Consider the following 24,254-nt stretch of genomic DNA (forward strand, 5'->3'; position numbering starts at 1 on the left):
CACTATTCACTTTGACCGAATGGCTTTATTCAGTATAAGGCAGCTTTATTAATTTCATGCATGTCAGATGAAGGCTTATTGCACACTACAAATGTGCAGCTCTCTCTGCTATTTAGTGGTATCATTCAAGAAAAGTGTGCTTGAATGACTCTGACTGTATAAACTTGCCTATTATGATGACCAGACTGATACAGGGATTGTAGATCTGTAGTAGAACACTTGCATCACAAGCAGAAGATTCCAGTTCAACCACTGACCTCTTTATTTATGAAAGGTGGCAGGAGACAGATAATTTCTCCCCTTCTGCTAGAAAGCTACTACCCATCAGAGTAGAAAGGACCAAAGGAGCCATAGAAAGAGTCAGTATAAGCAGGCCTCATTTTGGGCAGGTGACCACAGGAGTAGAGCTCCAGAACCTCTAAATTTTATTGTGTTCTTTCTCACCCCACCCCACCACCCCAATAAAACAACCTTGCTTCTGGGCTCCATTGTCCAAACCCCCTGTGAGAATTTTGCAGAACTCTAAGATTTGACAAACTTTCTAATATCCCCACACACACACACACACACAAAAATGGGAAAATAACCAAAACATATAAAGCAGACAGATGGAAATCTTCATCATGCCACTGTGGCCACATAGGAGAAAGTAATTTTAAAAGTATGATGGGGGTAAGGTTTTATTATGAGAATTATAATTCAAGAAGCATTTTAAGGTAGATGCTGAGCTGATATAATTTAGTCCACCTTCCTGTGATGTCAGGGGTGTGTGACATATGCAAATAAATTATGCAAATGAGTTGTGGTAATGAGATCTGGCACCTCTTTTTCTACAAAATGACTCCTGGGTATAAGGCATCTTGATATACTAGATATGGTAGATATCACAACATACCCTACCCGGCCAGACTATGTCCATGTAAGTCTGGATCTATTGAAACCATTTCACATATTCTCCTGTATTGTCCTTTTTATCTAAGTATTCGTGGTCGATTTTTGGATCCTATTCTTTTAAATAAGATGGGTCTGGCTGATCCAGATAAGGTCCAGTTTCTTTTGAAGGATGTTACTCCTGACATAACTGTAAACACTGCCTTATTTCTGTACTGGGCCAAAATGATTCATCAAGACAAGGAACAGTCTTGTTGTCCCATTTAACTGTGATTTTATGTAAATGTACTTTAATCCTGATGTCCAGTATTTTAACTTATTTTCTGTTTTTCAACCCATTGTTCTTTTAACCTGTTTTTACATGCCATTAAAGGTTGATTGATTGATTGATTTTATTTTGCAGAAGATCAGTTGTCATACTAAATTGGGGCAAATTTTGAGCAAACACTTCTCATAATCTGAAATCTCATACCAAACCAGACTACCTACCCATCTAGCTTTGCTAAGAGTGACAGTGGGTGTGGTCACATGAGAGAACTGGCCCAACCTAGCAACACTTCCCCTCCAGATTTAATGTGTGAAATCACATGCACACATCTGCCCCCTAAGTCCTGCTTGTACTTAACTTGTTTTAGGATCGGCTGGGAGCAGATTAAATAGCTACTGGAAACTTCCCAGTAGCAAATCTCTAAAATACATAGGGGGCATATTTCCTGGCTCTCTGAACAGCCGGGGCACACAATGCACCCACCCCGCACATGCACAAGCAGCCTGAATGCTCCTCTTTTGTGTGTGTGGCCCATGCCTCTTCCAGCAGAAGGATGGGGGCTGTGTGATTGCTGCAGTGCACATCAAAGAGCAATGGCTTTTCAAAGCTGGGATACAGCTGCACCAAATTCCCAATGTGATTCCACCCCAGAATCTCTACAGGAGCTCTTTCAGCTGGACATACCAGAGACTGAACTGGCAACATATTCCAAGGAAACCATGTTTTCACCTTGCCTGGTATCCTCCAGTCAAAGCCCACCTCCCCTCTAAAGAGTGAGCGTATCTTGCAGTTGGCTAATAGCATGAAGGAGAACAGCGGTCGTGGAGGCAGTAGGAAAACTGCTAAAACAGTAAGATTCTCAGCTTCAAGCTCTCAGGCTTGAATGTTTGCTACATCAAAGGTTAAGAGTTAGAATTGACTATTTAGGCTGAACCACTTTTACAGTCATTCATCACCCAAGTAATTCAATGGGACATAGACACATGGCTTAAGAACAGCTGCTCCAAAGTGGGGCTCATAAGGAAAGGAGAGTAAAAAATCAATCCCTTCGAATTTCTTCCTTGTGTGAGGGCAGAAGCAGGAGATCTTCAAAATGTTTCACTATGAAAAAAATGCAAAGAGCAAAGTGGGGTTTTTTTACACATTTATTACTTGCCTTTATAAGGAATGAATAAATGGCTGTATCCACACCTCACTGGATAGAGCACTACATGCTATAATCATTCACATCCTGGATTCTCCTGTATGCACAAGATAATCAAGAAGTGAACGGTTATGATTGTGCAATAGCAGCACAATATTCAGTGATTTGCAGCCCCAATGTAGACTTAACTGGTTCAGTCCTCTGTTTTTTGCTAGAAGGTTTGTAGATTTGTGTTGTGTGCGCAACTTTCACTGCTTCTGTGCCTAGCTTATGTGTGCATGTATTCCAGATATATACTGATGCACCAAAGACACTGCCAAAAAAAAAAAAACATAAATTTTACAGGAAAAATTTGGCACAAGGAAACAGAAAATGGTGGTAGAGTATACAACCACATGATCAATTTGCAAACAATCCTTTTTCTGGTCCTAGGGATCAACTTATTGCACAAATCGTCTAGTTAAATATATATACCCCTAGACAGCAAAAAAAAAACCTCAATCAGAGTTGCCAGTCTCCAGGTGGGGCCTGGAGATGTCCTGCTTTAACAACTGATCTCCAGCTGACAGAGATCAGCTCCCCTGGAAAAAATGGCTGCTTTGAAGGGTGGACTCTGTGGCATTGGACCATGCTGAACCCCCTCACCTCCCCAAACTCAACTGTCTCCTGGATCCACCCCAAAGTCTCCAGGTATTTTCCAATACCTATAATTCATTTTTATTAGGGATGGGGATAAGGTTACCAGCCCCTCCTAGTGGAGGCGAGGTTCCCCACCACCAGGACCTGCCTCCTGCCACTGATCAGTTGGCTGACAGGGGGACTTACAAGGAGAACGAGGAAGGCTCAGGCCATGTTTCTGGCCTCATGCAGGAAGTGATATCAACATGTCAGTGACATCCAGGAAATGCTCTTATGTTTGGGCAAAAGCTCCATGGTAGAAGCCATTTTTACCATGGAGATTTTGCCCAAATACCAAAGCACTGCAGCAACGTCGCAGTGTGATGACATGTTTCTGTTAAGATGCCAGTGACGTGGCCTAGGCCTTCCTCTTTCTCCTGGTAAGTCTCCCCCATTCCCTGCCTGTTGCATGGAAGAACCTGGCAACCCTAAGTGGAGAAAAGATTTAAGCAAATTCACTGATTGGAAAGCGTATGGCTATGTGGGAATAATGCTGTAGAATCCGTTTTGCATCCATTATTACCTTGCAGAGTCTCCAAGACCTCAATTTATTTTGCTGGAGCCCTGAATTTGTGATTTCATATGTACTTCTTGTCACAAGCGAAATTATCACGGCAAAATTCTTATCTCTTGCAGTTAAAGTGAAGTGCAATTAACAAGAATGGAATCTGTGCCTGGGGGTATTTTGCATAGGCTCAAAGACCTTGTACTAAATGTATAAAATGCAAAATGTATCCATTCATTTTCATTGTCACTGAGCATCAAGGAATGTCTTATATCTATTATTGTTATTAGACTTGACCTGCGATAGCCCAAACTGGACTGAATCTTCAGAAGGTGGAAGCAAAATTCAGGTCAAATGATGAAAAAAAACACTGAAATCATCCTTATGTACAAGTTTGCATTGATTGTCCTATACCAACAGCTGCTTTGGAAGTGTCCCTCTCTTTCAAAGGTGGTTTGTCCTGAACGGACATGAAGCTGCTTTCTATTGTTCAAGATGGGTAGCCATGTTAGTCTGTCTGTAACAGTAGAAAAGAGTAAACGTTCAAGTAGCACCTTAAAGACTAACACAATTTGGTATCTGAAGAAGTGAGCAAATGACTCAAGACATACCCTGCTCATACCCAGCTCATATTGTGGCTAATAGCCACTGATGGACCTCTGCTCCATATTTTTATCCAATCCCCTCTTAAAGCTGGCTATGCTTGTAACTGCCACCACCTCCTGTGGCAGTGAATTCCACATGTTAATACATGAACACATGAAGCTGCCTTTATACTGAATCAGACCTTTGGTCCATCAAAGTCAGTATTGTCTTCTCAGACTGGTAGAGGCTCTCCAGGGTCTCAAGCTGAGGTTTTTCACACCTATTTGCCTGGACCCTTTTTTGGAGATGCCAGGGATTGAACCTGGGACCTTCTGCTTCCCAAGCAGATGCTCTACCACTGAGCCACCATCACCCTTTGGGTGAAGAAGTACTTCCTTTTATCCGTTTTTAAGGTGCTATTGGACTCTTGCTCTTTTCTACTGCCTTATATTGAGTCAGACCAATTGTCTATCTAAGCTGACATTGTCTATTCAGGAAGTAGCAGCAGCTCTCCAAGGTCTCAGGCAGAAATCTTTCACCCAGCACTTTTAACTAAAGTTGTCAGGAATGAAGTTTGGGACCTTCTTCATGCCAAGTGGATTTGCTTCCACTGAGTCATAGCCTCAGTGTACCATCTCAGGAGCACAGATGTTTGAATCCTGATCCTCACAAACATATTCACACACCCACTGGCACTCCGCCATCACACTGCCAAGCACCCTGGTTCACATGAAGATCGTTTCAGAGGGTAGCTGGTCTGCAGTAGAACAGTTAGATTACAGTCCAGTAGCACCGGAGAGACCAACAAGATCTTCAGGGTCTGACCTTTCCAGAATTGAAGTTCCTGTCATCAAATACAAGTAGGAGTGGAGGTCTGAATCATTTTTTTTTTATCCCAGCCAGAAGGTAGGAAGGGTGTTGTAAAGAATATGCATTATACATCTGCATCCTTTACAAGCTGACTCCTCCGGTATGTCCCTGGAAGAGCCTTGCATTTCACTGGTAACAACACTCTAGTGATCCTTGGCCCCGGGGAGGTCTGGCTGTCCTCAGCTAGGGCCAGGACCTTTTCAGTCCTGAAGAAGAGGATAGAAGAAGATATTGGATTTATATCCCGCCTTCCACTCCAAAGAGTCTCAGAGCGGCTCACAATCTCCTTTACCTTCCTCCCCCACAACAGACACCCTGTGAGGTGGGTGGGGCTGGAGAGGGCTCTCACAGCAGCTGCCCTTTCAAGGACAACCTCTGCTAGAGCTATGGCTGACCCAAGGCCATGCTAGCAGGTGCAAGTGGAGGAGTGGGGAATCAAACCTGGTTCTCCCAGATAAGAGTCCGCACACTTAACCACTACACCAAACTGGCTCTCCTAGTGGCCCCAGTCCTGGCCCCAACCTAGTGGAACTCTCTGCCAGATAACATCAGAGCCCTGTGGGATCTCATGCAATTCCTCAGTGAAGAAGAAGAAGATATTGGATTTATATCCCACCCTCCACTCCAAAGAGTCTCAGAGCGGCTCACAATCTCCTTTACCTTTCTCTCTGTGAGGTAGGTGGGGCTGGAGAGGGCTCTCACAGCAGCTGCCCTTTCAAGGACAACCTCTGCCAGAGCTATGGCTGACCCAAGGCCATGCTAGCAGGTGCAATTGAAGGAGTGGGGAATCAAACCCGGTTCCCCCAGATAAGAGCCTACACACTTAACCACTACACCAAACTGGCTCTCCAGAACAGAGTTGTTCTGCCAGGCTTTTGGTTGAGGGCAGCAATGGTCTGGCTGGCACCTTCTTTTTCCTCCCCCCCTCCCCAAGTGCTTTGAAAAGCTGAGCTTTTAAAAATTATAACTAATTTATGTGCTGTATTTACTTTGCATATTGTTTTAAATTCTATGTTGTACCTTGCCCTGAGCCTCATATGAGCTGGGTGTGGCGGAAGAAGAAGAAGAAGAGGAGGAGGAGAAGAAAGAGGAAGAGGAAATCTCCAGAACACCCATCTCAACTGGGTTAAAAAAGACTTAGATCAGATTTCCATGCCTATTCACATCCGATGAAGGGCGCTTTGACTCTTAAAAGATTATATCCTGGAGACCCTGTTGGTCTCTGAGGTACTAACTGGACTCAGATCTCACTGGTTCACATGAGCATTTGCAGACTCCTGTCAAAAAGTTAGCTAAGCAAATTCTGCTGTCCTGAGGTCTTCCTTGTGTTTGCCTTGCTGCATAATTAAAGAATCGAACATATTAAACTCATGTTTGGGTCACAGGCGCCAACACTGTGGCACAGAACTCTGATGTCTGTTGCAGCAGAAGCGAGTTAAAGGAACAAAGACGTCAAGCCTCAGAAAGGGCTATAATTGATAAGCCAGCCCCATCTTCGCTCTGCAAGTGTTCCCAAGCCACTGCACTGAGAATGGAAGGTGGCTTTGTACAACTCAGTCTACAGGCTGTCAGCAAAATGACAGTTCCAGCCTTTTACATTAATGTATACAGCTGCAGTTCTTCTATAAAACTGAAATACAGAAGTCTATTGTTTTTGGAACTCTGATAAGATGCAGCAGGGCTTTTAAAGTGGGTAAGCACATCTTCAAGTAAACATTTATGAGCATCTCCCTTTGACAGCTTTGTAGCAATTACTAAAAAAGTCATATTCTTCTCAGCTCCAATTGGGTAAATCATGCAGGCTTCTTTCAACACTCTCCAGCTAGGTAAGGACATGTTACGATGCAATCCTAAATCTATTTGTTTAGGTTATTTATATGCCACTTTTTTCTCCCTAAGGAAGGCCCAAAGCAGCTTACGTCATTCTCCTCTCCTCCATTTTATTCCCACAACAACCCTGTGAGGTAGTTTATGTGGAGACTCTGAGCATTTTCCCACACAGCTTTCAGCAGAGCGACGTCCCTCTTCACCGCGCAGCGTCTGCGCGGATTTCCCACCAACTGCTCCGCAGAACCAGGAAGAGCCGCGGCTTTTGCGTCGCTAACGTAAACTGGTTTTTAGCGGTTTACATTTACGACGCAAAAGGCCCGGCACTTCCTGGTTCTGCGGAGCAGTTGGTGGGAAATCCACGCAGACGCTGCGTGGTGAAGAGAGACATCGCTCCGCGGTAAGCTCTGTGGGAAAACGCTATCTGTGATTTGCCCAAGGTCACCCAGCAGGCTTCCATGGCACGAGGTGGGATTTGAACCTGGGTTTCCCGGATCCTAGTCCAACACTTTAACCACTACACCATGCTGGCTCTCTTGGGCTTTGAAGGGTGCAATTCTGTTTAGGATTGTGCTGCTAATCAACTACCTTTTTAGGAGTCCTTCCTAACAGAGCCATATTGACAAAGAAACTAAATAAACTACAGTTTAGGACCTCAGATTATAAGGGTCTCCATATAATAAAATCCCTACATTTTACTAAATTATATTGTGAGGACATTGCTATGAGGCCTCTTAAACTTAGGGTTGCCTGATCTGATTCAGGAAATACTTGGGGACTTTGGGGGTGGAGTCAGGAGACATTAGAGGTCGAGCCAGGAGCAAGGGTGTGACAAGCCAATAAAGGTCTGAACTGAACTGACAAGCACAACTGAACTCTGAAGGGAGTCCTGGCCAACACATTTAAAGGAATTGCATGCCTTTTAAATGCCTTCCCTTCACTTTGGAAATAATAAAGGATGGGGTACCTTCTTTGGGGGCTCACAGAATTTGACCCCCTGTTCCAATCTTTTGGAAACTTGGGGTTGTTTTTGAGGAGAGGCATCAGATGCTATGCTGAAAATTTGGTGCCTCTATCTCAAAACACCACCACGATCCCCAGAGTCCCAGATAACTTCAGTTTGATTCTCCATTATACCCTATTGTCTCCAAAGTGTATAACGGAGTGCCCAGCAGACATTCCCCCCCCCCCTCTTTATGATAACTCTGAAGTGGGAGAAGGGCCTCCAAAGCAGGGGATTCCCTGCCCCCAACTGGGGATTGGCAACCCTGCTTAAACTTGATATAGAGTTGCTAACTTTTAAAATGGTCTCTTTAGCTGTTCCTTTGATATCAGTTTGATCTGCAGCAATTGTCTGTAGGGTTGCCAGCTCTAGGCTGAGAAGTATTTGGAGATTTCGAGTGTGGAGTCTGGGAAGGGTGGGGTTCAGGCAAACCTCAGCAGGGTCTAATGCCACAGAGTCCACTCTCCAAGGCACCCATTTTTCCAGGGATCAACTGATCTCTATTGTCTGGAGATCAGTTCGTAATAGCAGGAGAGATCCAGCCCTCACCTGGAGGTTGGCAGCCCTATGGTATTTAGTCAGGGCTGGCCCTACACTTTTATGGCACCTAGACAAGGCTAACTTCTGCCCCCCTGCACTGATAAATCATAAATAAATAAATAAAATAACATCACCTAGTAACATGGGAGATGCCCAATTCAGTGCCCCCAGAGGGCCAGCACCCTAGGCAATTGTCTAGTTTGCCCAGTGGCAGGGCCAGCCCTAGATTTAGCTCCATGATATGAAAAGTTTCAGTTCTCTTCCTATCAAGCCTTTATTAAAAGAACAGGAACTCACACACACTCCCATCAGGCCAGCTGGCAAACTTCACTGCTAACTCGGTCAGGGAAAATACAGGATGCTGAACATTTTAAGCAACTAAATAGTGCAATCCTACTCAGAGTTGTTCCAGTCTAAGCTGATTTCGATAGGCTCAGGCGGGAGTAACCCTGCATAGTATTGCACTGCAACTATCTAAATACTACCGACCTCTCTCGCCTCTTCTCTCTCATGCTGCCAAGAGCAGCCGTTTTTTTCCCCTCCTTTGCAGTGGAGGAGAGCAACAGAGCAACAGGTCAGGAAACACAGTGGCAGCATTGCCCCGAGCTGAATCAGAGCTTTTTCATGGGATGGGCCATTATCTTTGGGGGAATTCTAATTGGCACTCTGCTGAAATTGGCTTGACCCACATTAACCTAAGCTGGGGGGGGGGGGGATCTACACATTTATGCTGGCATCAGATACGTTTTTGCAAATATAAAGGGTCTAGATGTGACCCTTTGCAGATGTGAGCAAATCTAGAATAAGCATCTGTGCAATTGCATTGCTTTCATATCCTCAGACTTCTCTGCTGGAGATACTGCTGCAAACACATGACAGTTGCAAAGAGCTTTAAGACTGAAGTTAGGATTGGCAGTCTGGCAGCCAGCAGGAGGGCAGAGATATGGGGGGAGGGCTGTGATGCCATCTGCAGCGTCATATCACTTCCAAAGAACCATAGAGTTTCTGGACTTTTGTCACTTTTCTTTTTTTAAAACTGGGAGTGACATAGCATCACTTTTATTTTTCTCCTGCCACAGCTCAGAGTGGCAGCAAGCAAAGGGAATGGGACCCTTAACTGATTCAGTGATAAAAAATATTGTAGTTCTATAACATTGAAATATGGAAAGCTATTCATGCTTTTTAAAAGAAATCCCACTACGAAGGTTCTGGCAATATTAGCACACTTCCCCTGGCCCCTTGATTTGCAGACAGCACAATGAAAAAGACCAGGATCATATAAATGGCTTCACATGGTCAGTTAGCCAGACAGAGTTGCCTTTCTGCCATTTCTGGATGCATTTCTGGATGACAGACACAGGGTGTCTTCAGGCCAAACGTTTGGTGTCTCCCAGCCTGACACATGCCACAGAGTCATTGAAAGTTAAAATAGGAGAGATGATTCAGAAAAAGAAAAAAAAAGCAGCATGAACTATAATAGAGTAAGGAAATAACTGAACACTGAACTGAGATGAATCCAGCACCTTCATAGTTCTACTCCAGGGCTCAGCCCAGTGAATTTCTTGGGGCCAAAGATGCCTTTTCAGAAGTCTAGAGAGGCCCAGGCCATATCCCCTTAATAAAAAATTAAAAATAATGGTCCACAGAAACAAAATAAGGCAGCAAAGTAAGAGTGAGAAATTAAAAAAAAAAGTTATGAAAGTTCTCAAATGCCAGATTATTACATTCAAGCCCTGCTCTGAGCTTGAGGCCCCCTACAAACTACCCTTTCCCATTGCTTGGGCCCAAATAGATGTCTTGACCAGTGTTCCCTCTAAGCTCAGTTAGCGTGAGCTAGCTCACAGATTTTTAGTGTCCAGCTCACGCATTTTTGTCTTAGCTCAGGAAGGATGACCCCAGAACACACTAATTTATACAGTAGCTCACAACTTTAATGCCAGTAGCTCACAAAGAAGAATTTTTGCTCACAAAGCTCTGAAGTTTAGAGGGAACACTGGTCTTGACTCTCTTGATCCCTCTGCTTTTTGCCCCATGTCAGCTTCTCCTTCTGTATGTTGCATGTTTAAAGGTGAGTTAGTTGGATGGGAAAACATAATAATTCCTTCCTTTTGGCCCAGGTTCAGAGCAATAGAGACATTGACAGACAATCTCACATTTTGACATACTACTGTTTTGTTGCTTTCGCATGCTCATGCTACTCAGATCAAAGGTTTGCTCAATTTGTTAATTTTACTATTCTGTCATTGTACCATTTTACATTCTAAACCACTGCCTACCAGATAATTTTACTTCACTGTCATTGGTTCTTAAATCTGTACCATTTTGCATTCTGAGCCACTGCCTACCAGCTATGTATGGCTCTGCTCAGTTATGTATGGCTTTGCTCACTGAGCCGGATTCCTCATCTGATGAAGTGTGCTTAAGAGCACATGAAAGCTTACGTTCTAAATAAAAATGGGTTGGTCTTAAAAGGTACAACTTGACCAGGGGCGTAGCTAGGGCTTCGGGGGCCTGGGGCGCAAGATTTATGTGGGCCCCCCTATGTGTGTGGCGGAGGGGAGGGGGAGGGGAGGGGCTTCCCTGCCTTAAGACGCCGAGCGGCGCGCGGCCCTCCCTACATCCCTCCGCCCCCGCAGCCTGCCTCACGCACGCTCGAAGTTCCTCTTTCTGGCGCACCTCCGCGGCCGGGGCCAGGAGCGGCTGAGTCGTCGGCGCCTGGGAGTTGAGGGGGCCGGAGAGCTCCGGGGCGCTGCTGCCGAGCGTGGGGATGCGGCCACTGGGCGCGCAACGCCGCCGCCTCCTCCTCCTCCTGCTGCCCGCGGCACGTGGAGCAGCAGGAGAAGCCTCGAGCAGGCGAGGGTCGGACGCCGCTTCCCCCGCCCCGAGCTGGGACTGTGGCCGGAAGGTCTGCGTGACGCTCCGGAGCCCTGCCGGGGAGGGGAGGGACCCCCCTTAGCAATGCGGGGCCCCCCCAGATCCCCCAGACCTGGGGCGATCCGCCCCCCCCCCCGCCCCCCCGCCCTACGCCACTGAACTTGACTCCTGCTTTGTTCAGCTTCTGAAGAACGTTTTCCCTGTGCACAATCTGTACTTGCAAGTGAGTATCTTCAAGATCCTGCACACCAGTGTTCCCTCTAAGCTGAGTTAGTGTGAGCTAGCTCACAATTTTTTAGCCTCCAGCTCACACATTTTTGTCTCAGATCAGGAAAAATGGCCTTAAAGCAAACAAATTTATGCAGTAGCTCACAACTTTAATGCCAATAGAATTTTTGCTCACAAGACTCTACAGCTTAGAGGGAACATTGCTTCACACTCTTCCTTTTCTCACCTTGCTTTCCTCTGTGGCCCTGCAAGTCCTTCCTGATCACACTTTTTCCTGTGTTTCCTTTTCCCCATCACAATGCCCTAAGGATTACAGGACTCTGGTCCTGCCAGGGGATTCCCCTTGTCTTTGCAGCTCCAATCCACCAGCTCTGGCCAGTGGGGAAACCCCACCCCAAACAGGGACATCTTTGCATGTTGTCTTTGATGTGATAATGTCACTCAGAAGTGACGTCATCACATCACTGATGTTATTCAATGATGCTCTGGGTTCTGGGCAAATTCTATGGTTTTGTAGCAAAAACCTAGAGTGTCCAAAACCTAGAGTGTCACATGCAATGTCAGTGGTACAATGACATCACGTCCGAGTGATTTTATCATGCCATGTGTGACTTCTGAACTGGGTCCAGGATCCCCCCTCCAGCAGCAAAGCAGGACCTAGCTATAGAACATTACAATGTTCTAAACTCACCTTCACTGGAACCTCAGCTTTCTTCTTGCCTTGCTATCACTTTGAACTTGGCACGTCAACTCACTTCACAGCATGTACACATACAAGGTTGCCAGGTTTTTACTAAAATACCAGAGCTCTCCACATCGCTGGCAATGTGATGACATAATTTCCTGTGTGCACTGGAAGTGATGTTGCTGCATGGCAGGTAACACCAGCCTAGGTTCTTTTTGATGCTGGTGAAGTCTTCCTGCTGGCCAGGTGATAACAGTGATGGCGAGCAGGGGCAACAAACTGGGGGCTAGCATTTCTTTCTTTCTTTCTTTCTTTCTTTCTTTCTTTCTTTCTTTCTTTCTTTCTTTCTTTCTTTCTTTCTTTCTTTCTTTCTTTCTTTCTTTCTTTCTTTCTTTCTTTCTTTCTTTCTTTCTTTCCCTCCCTATCACTGAAACTATTGGAATTTACCATTAGCACCAAATTGTTTTAATATGTTTTAATTGTTATACTGTTTAAGGTTTTAATTAGTTAATGTTCAATACTTGTAAATGTTTTATTGTTGTAAGCCGCCCTGAGCCTGCTTCGGCGGGGAGGGCAGGATATAAATCCAAATAAATAAATCATCTATCTGCCTATCTATATTATATTTTGCCTTTCTCCTCACTGGTGACTTAAAGTGGCTTACAGAAAAGCATCCTATAAATATAATTAGACAAGCAAATAGGAAACTCAGTATAACTCCACAGCTGGTCCATCTCACTGGGCTGGCTCACCCAAGGCCACAGGCTGAAAGCTTCATACTCAACTGTCAATTGCCACTTATTCCTTCTTCTTATTGCAGAACCATCTCATGTCATTCCTCTGGTTCCTGTATCCTTCAGGCCTTGTTCCCTCTAAGCTATGCACATGAGCAGCCACACAAAGCCACACTCAGTAGAAATCTGAAGCCAATGCAGGATCTTTCACTGCCCATTGCCCATTTTAAGATTACAACAGTTATATTCTGCTCAGAATATAAACTGCTCAGTGTGTATGTGGGGGGGAAGGGAATAGAGGGAAAACTGCCTCCAGGAGCAGTATTTTGTGGAGATCGGTGTGCTGTATTCAGAAAGGTAAAGCAGGAAAGTTCCAGTCTGGCATCCAACAATCTGGATCCAGTCCTCAGCTTCCTGTTATTTGGTCACAACTAAAAGGTTCACACCTCTGGCCATGTGCAGACTTTAATACCAGGAAGGGAACAGGAAGCTCAGTCTTGATCTTCTACAGTCTCCAGAAAAGCATGTACGGTCCCCACCCTACCATTGTTTGAATAAGTTAATGACCAATACCTTATTTTATTCCTTTCTACCTTTTCAAGGTTCTTCCTTCTACCTCTTCTCTGGTCAAATGGCTAATTTGCTCAAGGTTCTTACTATCCATTCCCTGATACAACATCGCCGTTTTTAGCCTCTCAGGCTAATTACCAGTACAAGGGGAAATAAATATGTAGCCACATATCACAAATGGCACATCTGTCGAGAAACTTGCACACAAAGAGACAATTAAGCATCAGCAAGATAACAAGATACCAATAGGATTAAAGTGGCATGCTGGAACAAATCTTGATAAATCTGTCTAAGAGACAACATTCTAACCACAAGACCACGAATGGAATGCAAATGCCTCCCACTGAAACCATAGTATGGCAAAGAACACCATTCCCATATATTAATTAGCCATGCGGACTGGCTAAAACTATGAGAGCTCTGTGAACAACTGAGAAGTAGGCATGTCAAGTGCTATCAAGATGCAGCTGATTCATAGTGACCCCTCAAGGGGTTTTCCAGCCAAGGTAGTTTCCCACTGTCTGCCTCTGTGTAGTAATCCTGGACTTCCTTGGTGGTCACCTTTCCAAGTACTAATCAGGGTCAACACCGCTTAGCTTCTGAGGTGTGATGAGAGTGAGCTAATCTGGACCATCTAGATCAGGGCCAAAGGAGAGATAAGAGCGGGGGTGGGGGGGAGAAATGCATCTTTTGGTTGATGGACAGTTTGCTTGGAGGATACTGAACAATGTTAAAACTGAGTCTCACAATGGTACTTTGACTTGCATACATACCTACGACAGACATTTCTGGAACAGTTGCATGATATGGACCATCAACAAACTCTGGAGCATTGTCATTTATGTCTTGAACCTTAATGATGAATTCCGAAGGAGGCTCCAAGGGTTTGCTTGTATCCCTATCGACTGCTTGGGCCGTTAGCGTATATTCAGCTTTTTCTTCCCGGTCAAGTCTTTTCATTGCATGGATGTCACCTGTCTTGTCATTGATCACAAAGATAGTCCCAGCTCCATCACCTGAGAGGATGTACTTGATCTTGCTGCTTCCAGGATCCAAATCTGTGTGTAGCTGAAATGAGAAATAAGCATTGTAGTGATTTTTTTTTTAAATGTGGTGTTTGCCCATTTTGCTTTGATATGGGATTTGCCAAATGCTCCTCTTCTCTGTTTGTGCTTTCATCCACGCTTTAAGGAGCCATATCAGTTTGAACACACCAGGATAGGAAGGATTTGGATGCATACTAATCAAAGTTAAATGTAATCATAGGTATAATTAGACAGTTCTATTTTTGCAAAACAGCTGTTTTATACATATAAACCCTCCCTTCCCTAATGTAAATGTCTTCTGATCTATTATCACCTCAAATGAACAACAAGTGCTGAACATTCTAAATGAACATCAAAGAGGGGATGAAGCATTTAGGATATAATTTTCATTTTAAACCCATTGATTCCATAGTTTGGATTTTCTTTCCGGACTGTTTCTTGAAAGGAGGGGGGAGGCTTTAAGGGAGATAGCATTGCATTCAGCAGATCTGATCACACTAACTTAGCATGACCGACAGTGTTGATAAAAGAGCCTTCAATTTGGCTCAGTTGTTTAATTGAACAATAATAAGGAGGGCGGGGGAAGGAGTCATTTCCAAAAGGCTACTCTGGAAATGGCATTTCACAAAAACAAGCTACCAGAGATAGAAGTTTTCTTTCAAAATAAGTCATCTCGAAGTTATTATGCAAGTTGCCCCTGGGCATTATGCACGACCTGCTGGAATTATTATTAATCATTATTAATCACTTTTAGAGTTTGTTCCCTGTCGTCAGGATTTATTCGCCTGACAGAAGTCAGTCCCTGTATTCTAGCACTGCACTGTGGATTTAAAGTAATCTCATATTGTTCTGTAAATGGACAGAGCTATGGCTCTAACACCTACCTGCACATGCAAGTCAGAGCTACCTGTGGCTTCATTTTTTTTAAAAGAAGAGTTCTAAACTGAACACTTGAATAGGGATGAGGAGATAACCACTTCCATTTATTTAATGGTGCAGAATTTCCCTGTGGGCCAAGTTCCATTCCTCCTTAATCCCTTTGGAAATAGAATAATGTCCAAAATTAATCCCTGAATTGAATGTTCTGTGAGCTTCAGCTTTAAGTCCTTCCATCCATGTGCATGCTTTGTTTCACCTGCATTATTAAGACAGTTTCAGAGGGTAGACATGTTGGTCTGCAATAGAACGGCTCAGGGCTTGGTTTGGTTTTGTTGTAGAAAAAGTCCAGCAGGAAATCATTTGCGTATTAGGCCACACACCCTTGATGTCACCATTGTTTCACATGGGGTTTTTGTAGAAAAAGCCCTGCAGGAACTTATTTGCATATCAGGCCACACCCACTGATGCCAAACCAGCTAGAACTGCATTCCCTCTCAAAAAGAAAAGAAAAGAAAAGAAAAAAGACCTGGAACAGTTATCTTTGAGTACAGAAGTTCCTTTCAGACAAACAAGATTTTGGGGGTACAAGCTATTGAGAGTCAAAGCTCCTTGAATCTGAAAAAGGAAGGTCTGACTCTTAAAAGCCTATATGCTGAACGTCTTGTTGATTTTTAATGTGCTGCTGGACTCAAATGTAGCTGTTTTGCACTACTAATGGCCAAGCCCTGCAAAAAAAAGCAATTGTGATGCATGCATGAACAATCATATCAATGGTTCTTTTCTGAACTGTTTTAGCAATGTGTGTCAGAGGATATGCACCTCAATAAAACACCACACCAAAGTAAACTTGATATTGTCATATGTGTGACGCTGTGGCCATACAAAGCTTTTTTTTTTTTTTTTTTTAAATGCATGTTTGCATTGTTAATGTAGAGTAGGGGGGAGACATAAAATAACATAAAAGTAAACAGAAGAAGTGACAAATGGCCTATGGCAAAGAGCACATATGCAACTTCGTATAAAATTGGGAATAAAGGGTGAACCAATGGTGCATACAGGCAGGCTTTTTTTGTAGCAGGATGTTGTGTACTGCATTTCAGTCTCTGAATTTCCAACACAGTGCTGCCTTGAGCAAACAGGGGAACTGCGGGAAACCGCAGGTCACCTGACTAAAGACAGACTTAATTGACTGGCAATTAAGATCTGTGGCGCGAACGTTAACTGTTCAGGATTGGACTGGTCTTGAGAGGGGGTTGTTCCGGGTGCATGCATATAAGTGGGGACCTGGGCCCGCCATGTTGTCTTGTTGTGTGATCGCTAATAAAGAATGTTAGTGGTTTAACGTCTCAGAACCCAGTACTTTGCACAGGAATTCCTTTGCATATTAGGCCCTGATGTAGCCAGTCCTCCTGGAGCTTACAGTAGGCCCTGTACTAAGAGCCCTGTAAGCTCTTGGAAGATTGGCTGCCTCGGGGTTGTGTTACCTAATATGCAAAGGAGTTCCTGCTACAAAAAAAAGCCTTGCATGCAGGAATGTACAATTTGGAACTCCAGCATCTTGGAAGAACATCAGATGTTGGGAATTTTGGAAGCATCCCTGTCTTTGAAACGTATTACACTTCCCCCCACCTTTAAAATAGGGTTGTAAATATATAATTGAATGGCATATCCCATTCCTCTATCCCCAACTAGTCTTAAATATTTGAAAAAGCAGACTCAAATACATTCTTAAACTCTTTCATTTTATTAGGACTAAAATGTGCATTATTTTGGCTACATTTTACTCAATGAATATGCTACCAATCAGCTACAATCCCCTTAGTAATTGTAAATTGCACATGGCATATACTGGAGGAGGGGGGGTGCACTGAAAAACTGTATGCAAGAGCAGCAGCTATGTAGTTCAGCTTGTCAGAAGAGGATGTGGTTGACCATAATTATGCTGATGTTCTCTGAGCAAACATTTCTTCTATAAGATGCACTGATTTCTTCTTACAGAATAAAAAGGTAGATTTCTGCAGCACACAGAAGCCAAGGAAATTCAGATTCAAAGGCCCTGTAGATGAAAGCTGTACCTGCAAAATCTACATACTGCCCAATATAAAAATGTGAATGCACATATCATTCTTCTGATTCATGTGACTGGAAGGCTCCCAGTTTGCATAAACAGAATGTTTGAAGGTACTCAAATCACTGCATCACACTGTCTCTCCTTTTCCCTTCATACTAATACCAGGCTAAAATGATCATCACTTTTCTGTTTTAAAGTAAAGACCTGCTATTGACTAAAATTCCATGTTCTTCCCGATTATGCTTAAAGCACAGGAAGTTAGTTATCTCAAAACCATAATTCAGCAACATTACTAGAGGTGACCCCAACAAATAATAAAATCAGCAAGTTAGCGACACATCTCCCCCCCCCTCAAAACCATTGTCATTTTTGTCACAGCAAGGGGGGGGGGGGAGGAAAAACAGATATCTGAAGTCATTAAGTGCAGCAATTTTGTCCCCAAGTAGCATTTCTTCAGTTCTATAAAATATGCATGTAAATGCAAACCAATTGCCAAGATTTCAGAACCCTTTGCTCCTGTCAAGGTTAAAGATCATTAAGCTCATAATTATGTGAGGCCATGATGAATGACAAAAAGAGAGAGGGGATAAATGAATGTGAATTTCCACACTGGGAAAGCCTTCACAGATGTCAGAAACATGAATCAATTCTCTGCACCTGTAGACTTCCTCTTCACACTAGTTGTAGAAATTGGGACTACACTTTGATTATTGCCATTTACCCCTGAGAACTAGATCAAGAAATAAATCCCCATCCCAGCTATGAGAAGGAAAAATCGGAGGAGCCTAAAGAAGCCATGGTGGCTCCATAAACAGATCTCTAAAGATTCGAGAAATAAAAAAGACTCATTTAAGAAAAAGACAGGAGGGCCTTATAATCCAAGGATGAATATAAACAAATAGCCAGTTCTTATAGAGGAAGAGTTAGCAAAGCAAAAGGCTCAGTATGAGCAGAGGCTAATGAGAGATGCTAAAAACAACAGAAAAGGGCTATTTTCTTATGTACAAAGTAAGAAAAAAGGCAAGGACATGGTAGCTCCCATGCAGGGACAGAAAAGTAAAATTGTAATAGGTGATGAAGAGAGAGCAGAACTGCTAAATTCCTATTTTTCCTCAGTCTTCTTTTCCAAGGGAAAAGGTGCTCAACATGGCAAAAACAGAACACATGATGAGGGAAGGGAGATTGGGGTAGTACATAAACATCTAGTTTCATTTAATGAAACTAAGTTCTCAGGGCAAGATGAACTGCATCCAAAGATACTAAAAGTACTTTCTGAGCCTCTGGCCATTATTTTTGAGAATTCTTGGAGGACAGGTGAAGTGCTGGAAGACTGGAAGTGGACAGATATTGTACCATCTTCAAGAAGGGGGAAAAGGAGGATCTGAATAACTACTGACCAGTCAGCTTGACATCTATACCTGGAAAAGTTTTAGAACAAATAATCAAACAGTCAGTCCTTGAGTATTTAGGAATGACAACTGTGATTAGTAAGAGCCAGCATGGGTTTCTCAAAAACAACTCATGTCAGACTAACCTTATCCCTCTTTTTTTGAGAAAGTTACTACCTTGCTGGATCAGAGGAGAGCTGTACACATAGTTTATCTTGATTTCAGAAAGGCTTCTGGTAAGGTTCCACATACTATTCTTGATCACAAATTGATAAAATGTGGTTTGGATTCTGTTACTGTTATGTGGTTGACAGATTGCACTGGTTGACTGTAACTAGTTGACAGATTGCACCCAAAGAGTGTTTGTGAATGGTTCCTCATCCTTTTGGAGAGGAGTGACAAGTGCCTCAAGGAGCTGTCCTGGGACCTGTTTTGTTCAACATCTCTATAAATGACTAGGAATAAGGCCCATTGTGAAGAAAAAATACAATGGGTTCTAGAAAGAGGCTCTGCGTGAGTGTCCTCCACCCTTGCTGTCTTCCCACCCACCCACAGTGGCCATTTTCTGTATAGGAATTGATCTACCTTCAGCTTTCCATCTTTTCCCCCCTCCCAGCAGCCTCTACCTAAGAAAAGTACAGTCTTTCTCCACAGTGTGCACCAAAGCAGCTTACATCATTCTCCTTTCTTCCTTTCAATATACACCACAACCCTGAAGTTTATTCTATGTGGCTCTTACGTTAAGCAAGTTTGGGCACACCTGAGTTAGACCTTAGTTTAGTTTCCACTGCAAATAGCATGGTGGGATATCAGGAGATAACCAAAGCCAGGGCAATCTGATTCCTTTCATTTCTGGCCCTGGAATTCCCGCAATCATCCTGAATCTGATGTCCAGTTTAGAGATCCCTAATTTTATTTTCTGATGAGGTATGCCTACCAGAAATGGACAGAGAGATGGACATGCAGACTCTTTTATTATTACAGCGGCATGAAAACAGCCAACCAAGTGATTTGTTTTGCCATGATATATGACTTGGATCGGGGTCATCTGTTGGAGGAAGACAGAACCTTTGCTGGGGGCTCATGGTGGCTCTTGGCAGCCCTGACAATTAGCAGCCTTTTGCTGGCCAGTCCCACTCACTGGCTGCCAATACCTAATCTATGGTCACAATACAGTCTTTGAAGAAAATATGTACTTGTTACGGAAGAGCTTCTCCCTTACCCTTTACCACCACACAATCAAATTGACAACAGTGTACTTTTCAGAGGAAGTTAATCACTGTTAAACCTTTGGGGGTTCAGCCATGATCAACTGATTTGCTTTAAATGTAAATTCTGTATGGGTTATACTGCTACAAATCTTATTTATTATTCTACAATAATGAATGCCTGTCTTGTTATAAAAAAAAAGTAACCGTCACACGTTAGCCAATATTTATACTTTCCTAGATGCATTCATCACTACACATAATTACAACCAAACAAAATGGACAGAAGTCTTGCATAAAGAAGTATGTTCAAAGGGCCATGCTCAGAGAAGTAGGCTCAAAGGACCATGTGTTCTGAGGAACAAAGAGTGTGGCTTCTGTAATCAAGAAATCTTGCAGAGTTTAAAAGATTCAGCACTGTCTAGCGCTTTTTTTTTTTTTTAAATTCCACCCTTTTCCCAATGACTTCAGAATGGCAGGGGAGGAAGTGGGGAGTATGCAAGCTGGTGGGCTGGCACAACAGCTATTAAAAGTAATGGTCAGTAGACTCTTGTTTCTAGAGTCAATAGGCCAGGTTTACCACCTCCTGTTTCGAGTGGTCTATGACACAGGGGCTATTTCACTGATATACCATTATTTTCAATGGGGAAAGAACTCTGGAATTCAGAGGCCAGGTCTTTCCACGGGGAACAATGGCAGTTTAAAGTTTAAAGGTACAGCAGATCAGCCTTTTCCATGCCCCCCTCCCTTCATAACAACCATGTTATGTTAAAGAGTCCTTGAGGCAGGTTGAAGCGGGGCTGAAATAAAAATATATTAAATAAGGTAAATTGAAGGCCATTAATTAGGCACAAGGGCAAGAAAGCAAAAGGGCAAAGAGATTTTTAGAGTGCTTGCTAGGTGTCTCTGAAATAATCCTTCAAGATTGAGAAAGTAGGGAAAGAGAAGCGTAAGGCAGCAAAAGTTAATCTTTGACCCACTGGCTCACGGCAAACTGCTGAAAAGAGGAGCTAGAAGCTTGCTGGAATAAGCATTGAGTCGTATACCTTGGAAAATCTTGGGATCAGGTCAAAGGGGCAAATGTGTTTTTTTATGAAGGATACTGCTGCAAGAGTGTTAGCAACATCAATGTCATGTATGGAAAGACCCTCCCTGTCTCCTCCTTGTTCCTTTAGTAATATGACACTTATAATGATGTATAGGATGTGGGGTTGTCCTTTCCTGTAATTGGGCGAGTGTTTACTGGAAATGATTGTCTGTGACTATAAAACTGTAGACCTTCCTGCAATCGGGGCTCCCAGATGTGTTCAGACATGAGTCTGGTCTGGGGCCCGTGTACACGTTAAATAAACCGCTGTTACTTCCTGATTTTGCCTGTGGCCTTGTTTCTGCCTGACCACCAGCAGCTAAGGTTGCTGCTACAAGGTGAAAGAGAGATTTAACAAAGGTCACTCTGTGAACATCATGGCCAAAGCTGGATGTGAAACTGGGTCATCCATTTCCTAATCCAGCTCTGTAACCACTATAGAACTCTACATTTTTGTTACTATTCTTAAGGGTTTTAAGGAGGCAATACAACGTATGTAGGTAACTTTAATGGCTGCTGGTCCAGTTCCAAGTGTTGACATTCCTCTTGAACTAGGATATCATAAGGACACCCTCCTCCCATTTGTATCTTACCCAGTCTTAGCAGATCAAATTTGAAGCTTAATTCTGTGTTCCAATAAGCTGTGATGGGATTGCTCACGAGACAGGTCTTTATTAATAGTGGCACCACAGCTGTGGAATGCCTTTTTGGGGGAAGTTTTCCTGTTCTCACTGGCCATCTTTCAGTGAAAAGAGAAAATTTGACTATTTAGATATGCTTTTAAGAGATTATATTTATTGATTCTAGTTTTCTCTCTGATGCTTCTATCTTGCTTGGGTGGTTTAATTATTGGTGACTGTGATTTTGACTCAGCGTTTGTTTATTTATAGTCCCCTTTTCTTCTGATGACTCAAGGCAGGTTGCAGGATATAAATGGCACAATCAATAAACATAAAACAGCATTGCAATAGGACTAGGATTACAGAATTAGGGAACAATGCAAACAACAAATGATCTAAAAGAGGAAAACTCTAAATAATACAGAGAGTGGATTACGAAGTCAAGAGAATGCAGTTGGTACCTATAATAGTAATTGCAGTGGGCTATTCCATAATAAAATTGTTCTCTTAGGCTATTAATTCTACTTAATCAATTTTCTAAAATATCTTCTTGAACATGATGTGGAATGACATTAGAGTAGAAACCCTTCTGACCTTATCAGGTAGACCATTCAACAAGGTGGGAGCCTAGGGTTTCCAACTTCCAGACAGGACCTGGAGATTTCCCAGAATTACAACTGATCTCTAGACCGGGGGTGGCCAACAGTAGCTCTCCAGATGTTTTTGCCTACATGCTGGCTGGGGCTGATGGGAGTTGTAGGCAAAAAACATCTGGAGAGCTACCATTGGCCACCCCTGCTCTAGACTACAAAAGTCATTTTCCCTTGGGGAAAGGACTGTTTTGAAGGGCATACACTATAACATGGAACACCACTGAAGGCCTCCCTTCCCCAAAGCTCACCTTCTCCAGATTCTACCCCCAAATCACCAGCATTTCCCACACTCAGAGTTGGTAAGCCTATGGAAGCCACCAGTGAGAATGCTCATAAATTGTCAGTTTCACATCTTCCCCATTTTCAGGATGATCTCTATGGAAGGTTTTGCTCAGATGAGTGAAGCAGTGGAGCATAGCAGGAGAGAACGTCCTGCAACTTTGTATGTCCAAAGTCATTCAGGGTTTGTACGGGATTATTTTTGGTTCCTCTTATACTGTTTTAATTGGAGATTTTTCCACCCTCAGCTTCAAGGACTTCCCTGACACTGGTTTCTATCCTCCCCACTTTTTCCAGTCTGACCTTGGAAACAGTAATAGGAGAATAAAAATAGAGAAAGCCGAGGAGAGCAGCAAATCAACAAAAAAAAAAGTTACTTGCCAATGGTTACTGGTATCATTATCATTATCATCATCATTATTATTATTATTATTATTGATTTAGTACATGTTGAACCTTCCATTTTCTCCAAGTCATTCAGAGAAGTCCCACTCTCTCCATGTTACCATCACAATAAGCTTCCTGCTGATAGGCTTCCTAGAAGTGGCTAGTTGGCCACTGTGTGGACAAAATGCTGGACTTGATGGGTCTTTGGTTTGACCAAGCATGGCTGTTCTTATGTTCTTAACCCAGTAAGGTACTTTAGGCTGTGAAAAAGTGACTGGCCCAAGGTCACCTAACAAGCTTCTATGGCAGCATGAGGATTTGAACCAAGGTTTCCAGGTTCTAGTCCAGGGGTGGCCAAGGCCAGCCCTGTCACTAGGCAAACTAGGCAATTGCCTAGGGTACCAGCCTTCTGGGGGCATCAAATTGTCCTCCATGTGCCTCAGTGATGTTATCAATGTGGAAGAGGGATCAGAAGTTAGCCTTGCCTAGGGTGCCAGACAGTCTAGAGCCAGCCCTGGGGGTGGCCAAACTTGTTTAATGTAAGAGCCACATAGAATAAATATCCAATATTTGAGCCGCAAGACATGAATGCCAGAGGGAGGAAGGAAGGAAATGGGGAGAGAGATGTGGTAAGAAAGCAACTTTAACTTTAAATGTATTCCCTAAGCTGCTGGATGGTTTGGCTTGTAGAAGTAATTTAAAGAGACAAATGCCTTCTTCAAGCTGGCCGATAGGGCAGTTGAAGCTTCAAGAGCCATACAGTATGTGTGAAAGAGCCAAATGTGACTCCCAATGTTTTCAGTCTAGTTTGTTTTTTCCTCCATGTTGCACAATAGAATTTGACTGTAATTTTTTAAAGGTAACAACTGAAACAGCTCCATATATGCCACCCTGAGTTCTTTGTAGAATTAGCAAGATATAAATATGATTAATAAAGAAATCACAGGATGATGCTCAATATTGTTCCTGGTTTAGGATGATAAAAGTAGTAAAAACAAACAAACAGCTATATTTGCACTGGTGACACTGCAAAGTAATAGTTAAGCCTATGAGCTGGGAAGTCTCCAGTTCAAATCCTTGCTCAGCCAGAGACTCATTATTTTGTGGCACAGCCTAGGTACACCAGCACCGTGTCCCCATTTCAGTTGTTATATATTGGAGTGACTCCAAGACCAATTACAGAACAGAAGAGCTGCACTGGATCAGCTTAGTGATGGCAACAGCTCACTAAACA

The 24,254-nt window shown here is 43.2% G+C and overlaps 1 protein-coding gene across 2 annotated transcripts in view; it reads right to left on the reverse strand.

Annotated features, from left to right (window-relative positions):
- Nucleotides 1-24,254, reverse strand: part of CDH8 (cadherin 8) — a 351,561-nt gene that overhangs the window by 240,801 nt on the left and 86,506 nt on the right. For both annotated transcript variants that reach the window (XM_060254013.1, XM_060254014.1), the window contains exon 2: nt 14,176-14,470. In XM_060254013.1, coding sequence (XP_060109996.1) covers nt 14,176-14,470 — 295 coding nt within the window. The remainder of the gene's footprint in view (nt 1-14,175; nt 14,471-24,254) is intronic.

The sequence above is a fragment of the Heteronotia binoei genome, chromosome 14 (genome assembly GCF_032191835.1).
Source record: "Heteronotia binoei isolate CCM8104 ecotype False Entrance Well chromosome 14, APGP_CSIRO_Hbin_v1, whole genome shotgun sequence".
NCBI lineage: Eukaryota > Metazoa > Chordata > Lepidosauria > Squamata > Gekkonidae > Heteronotia > Heteronotia binoei.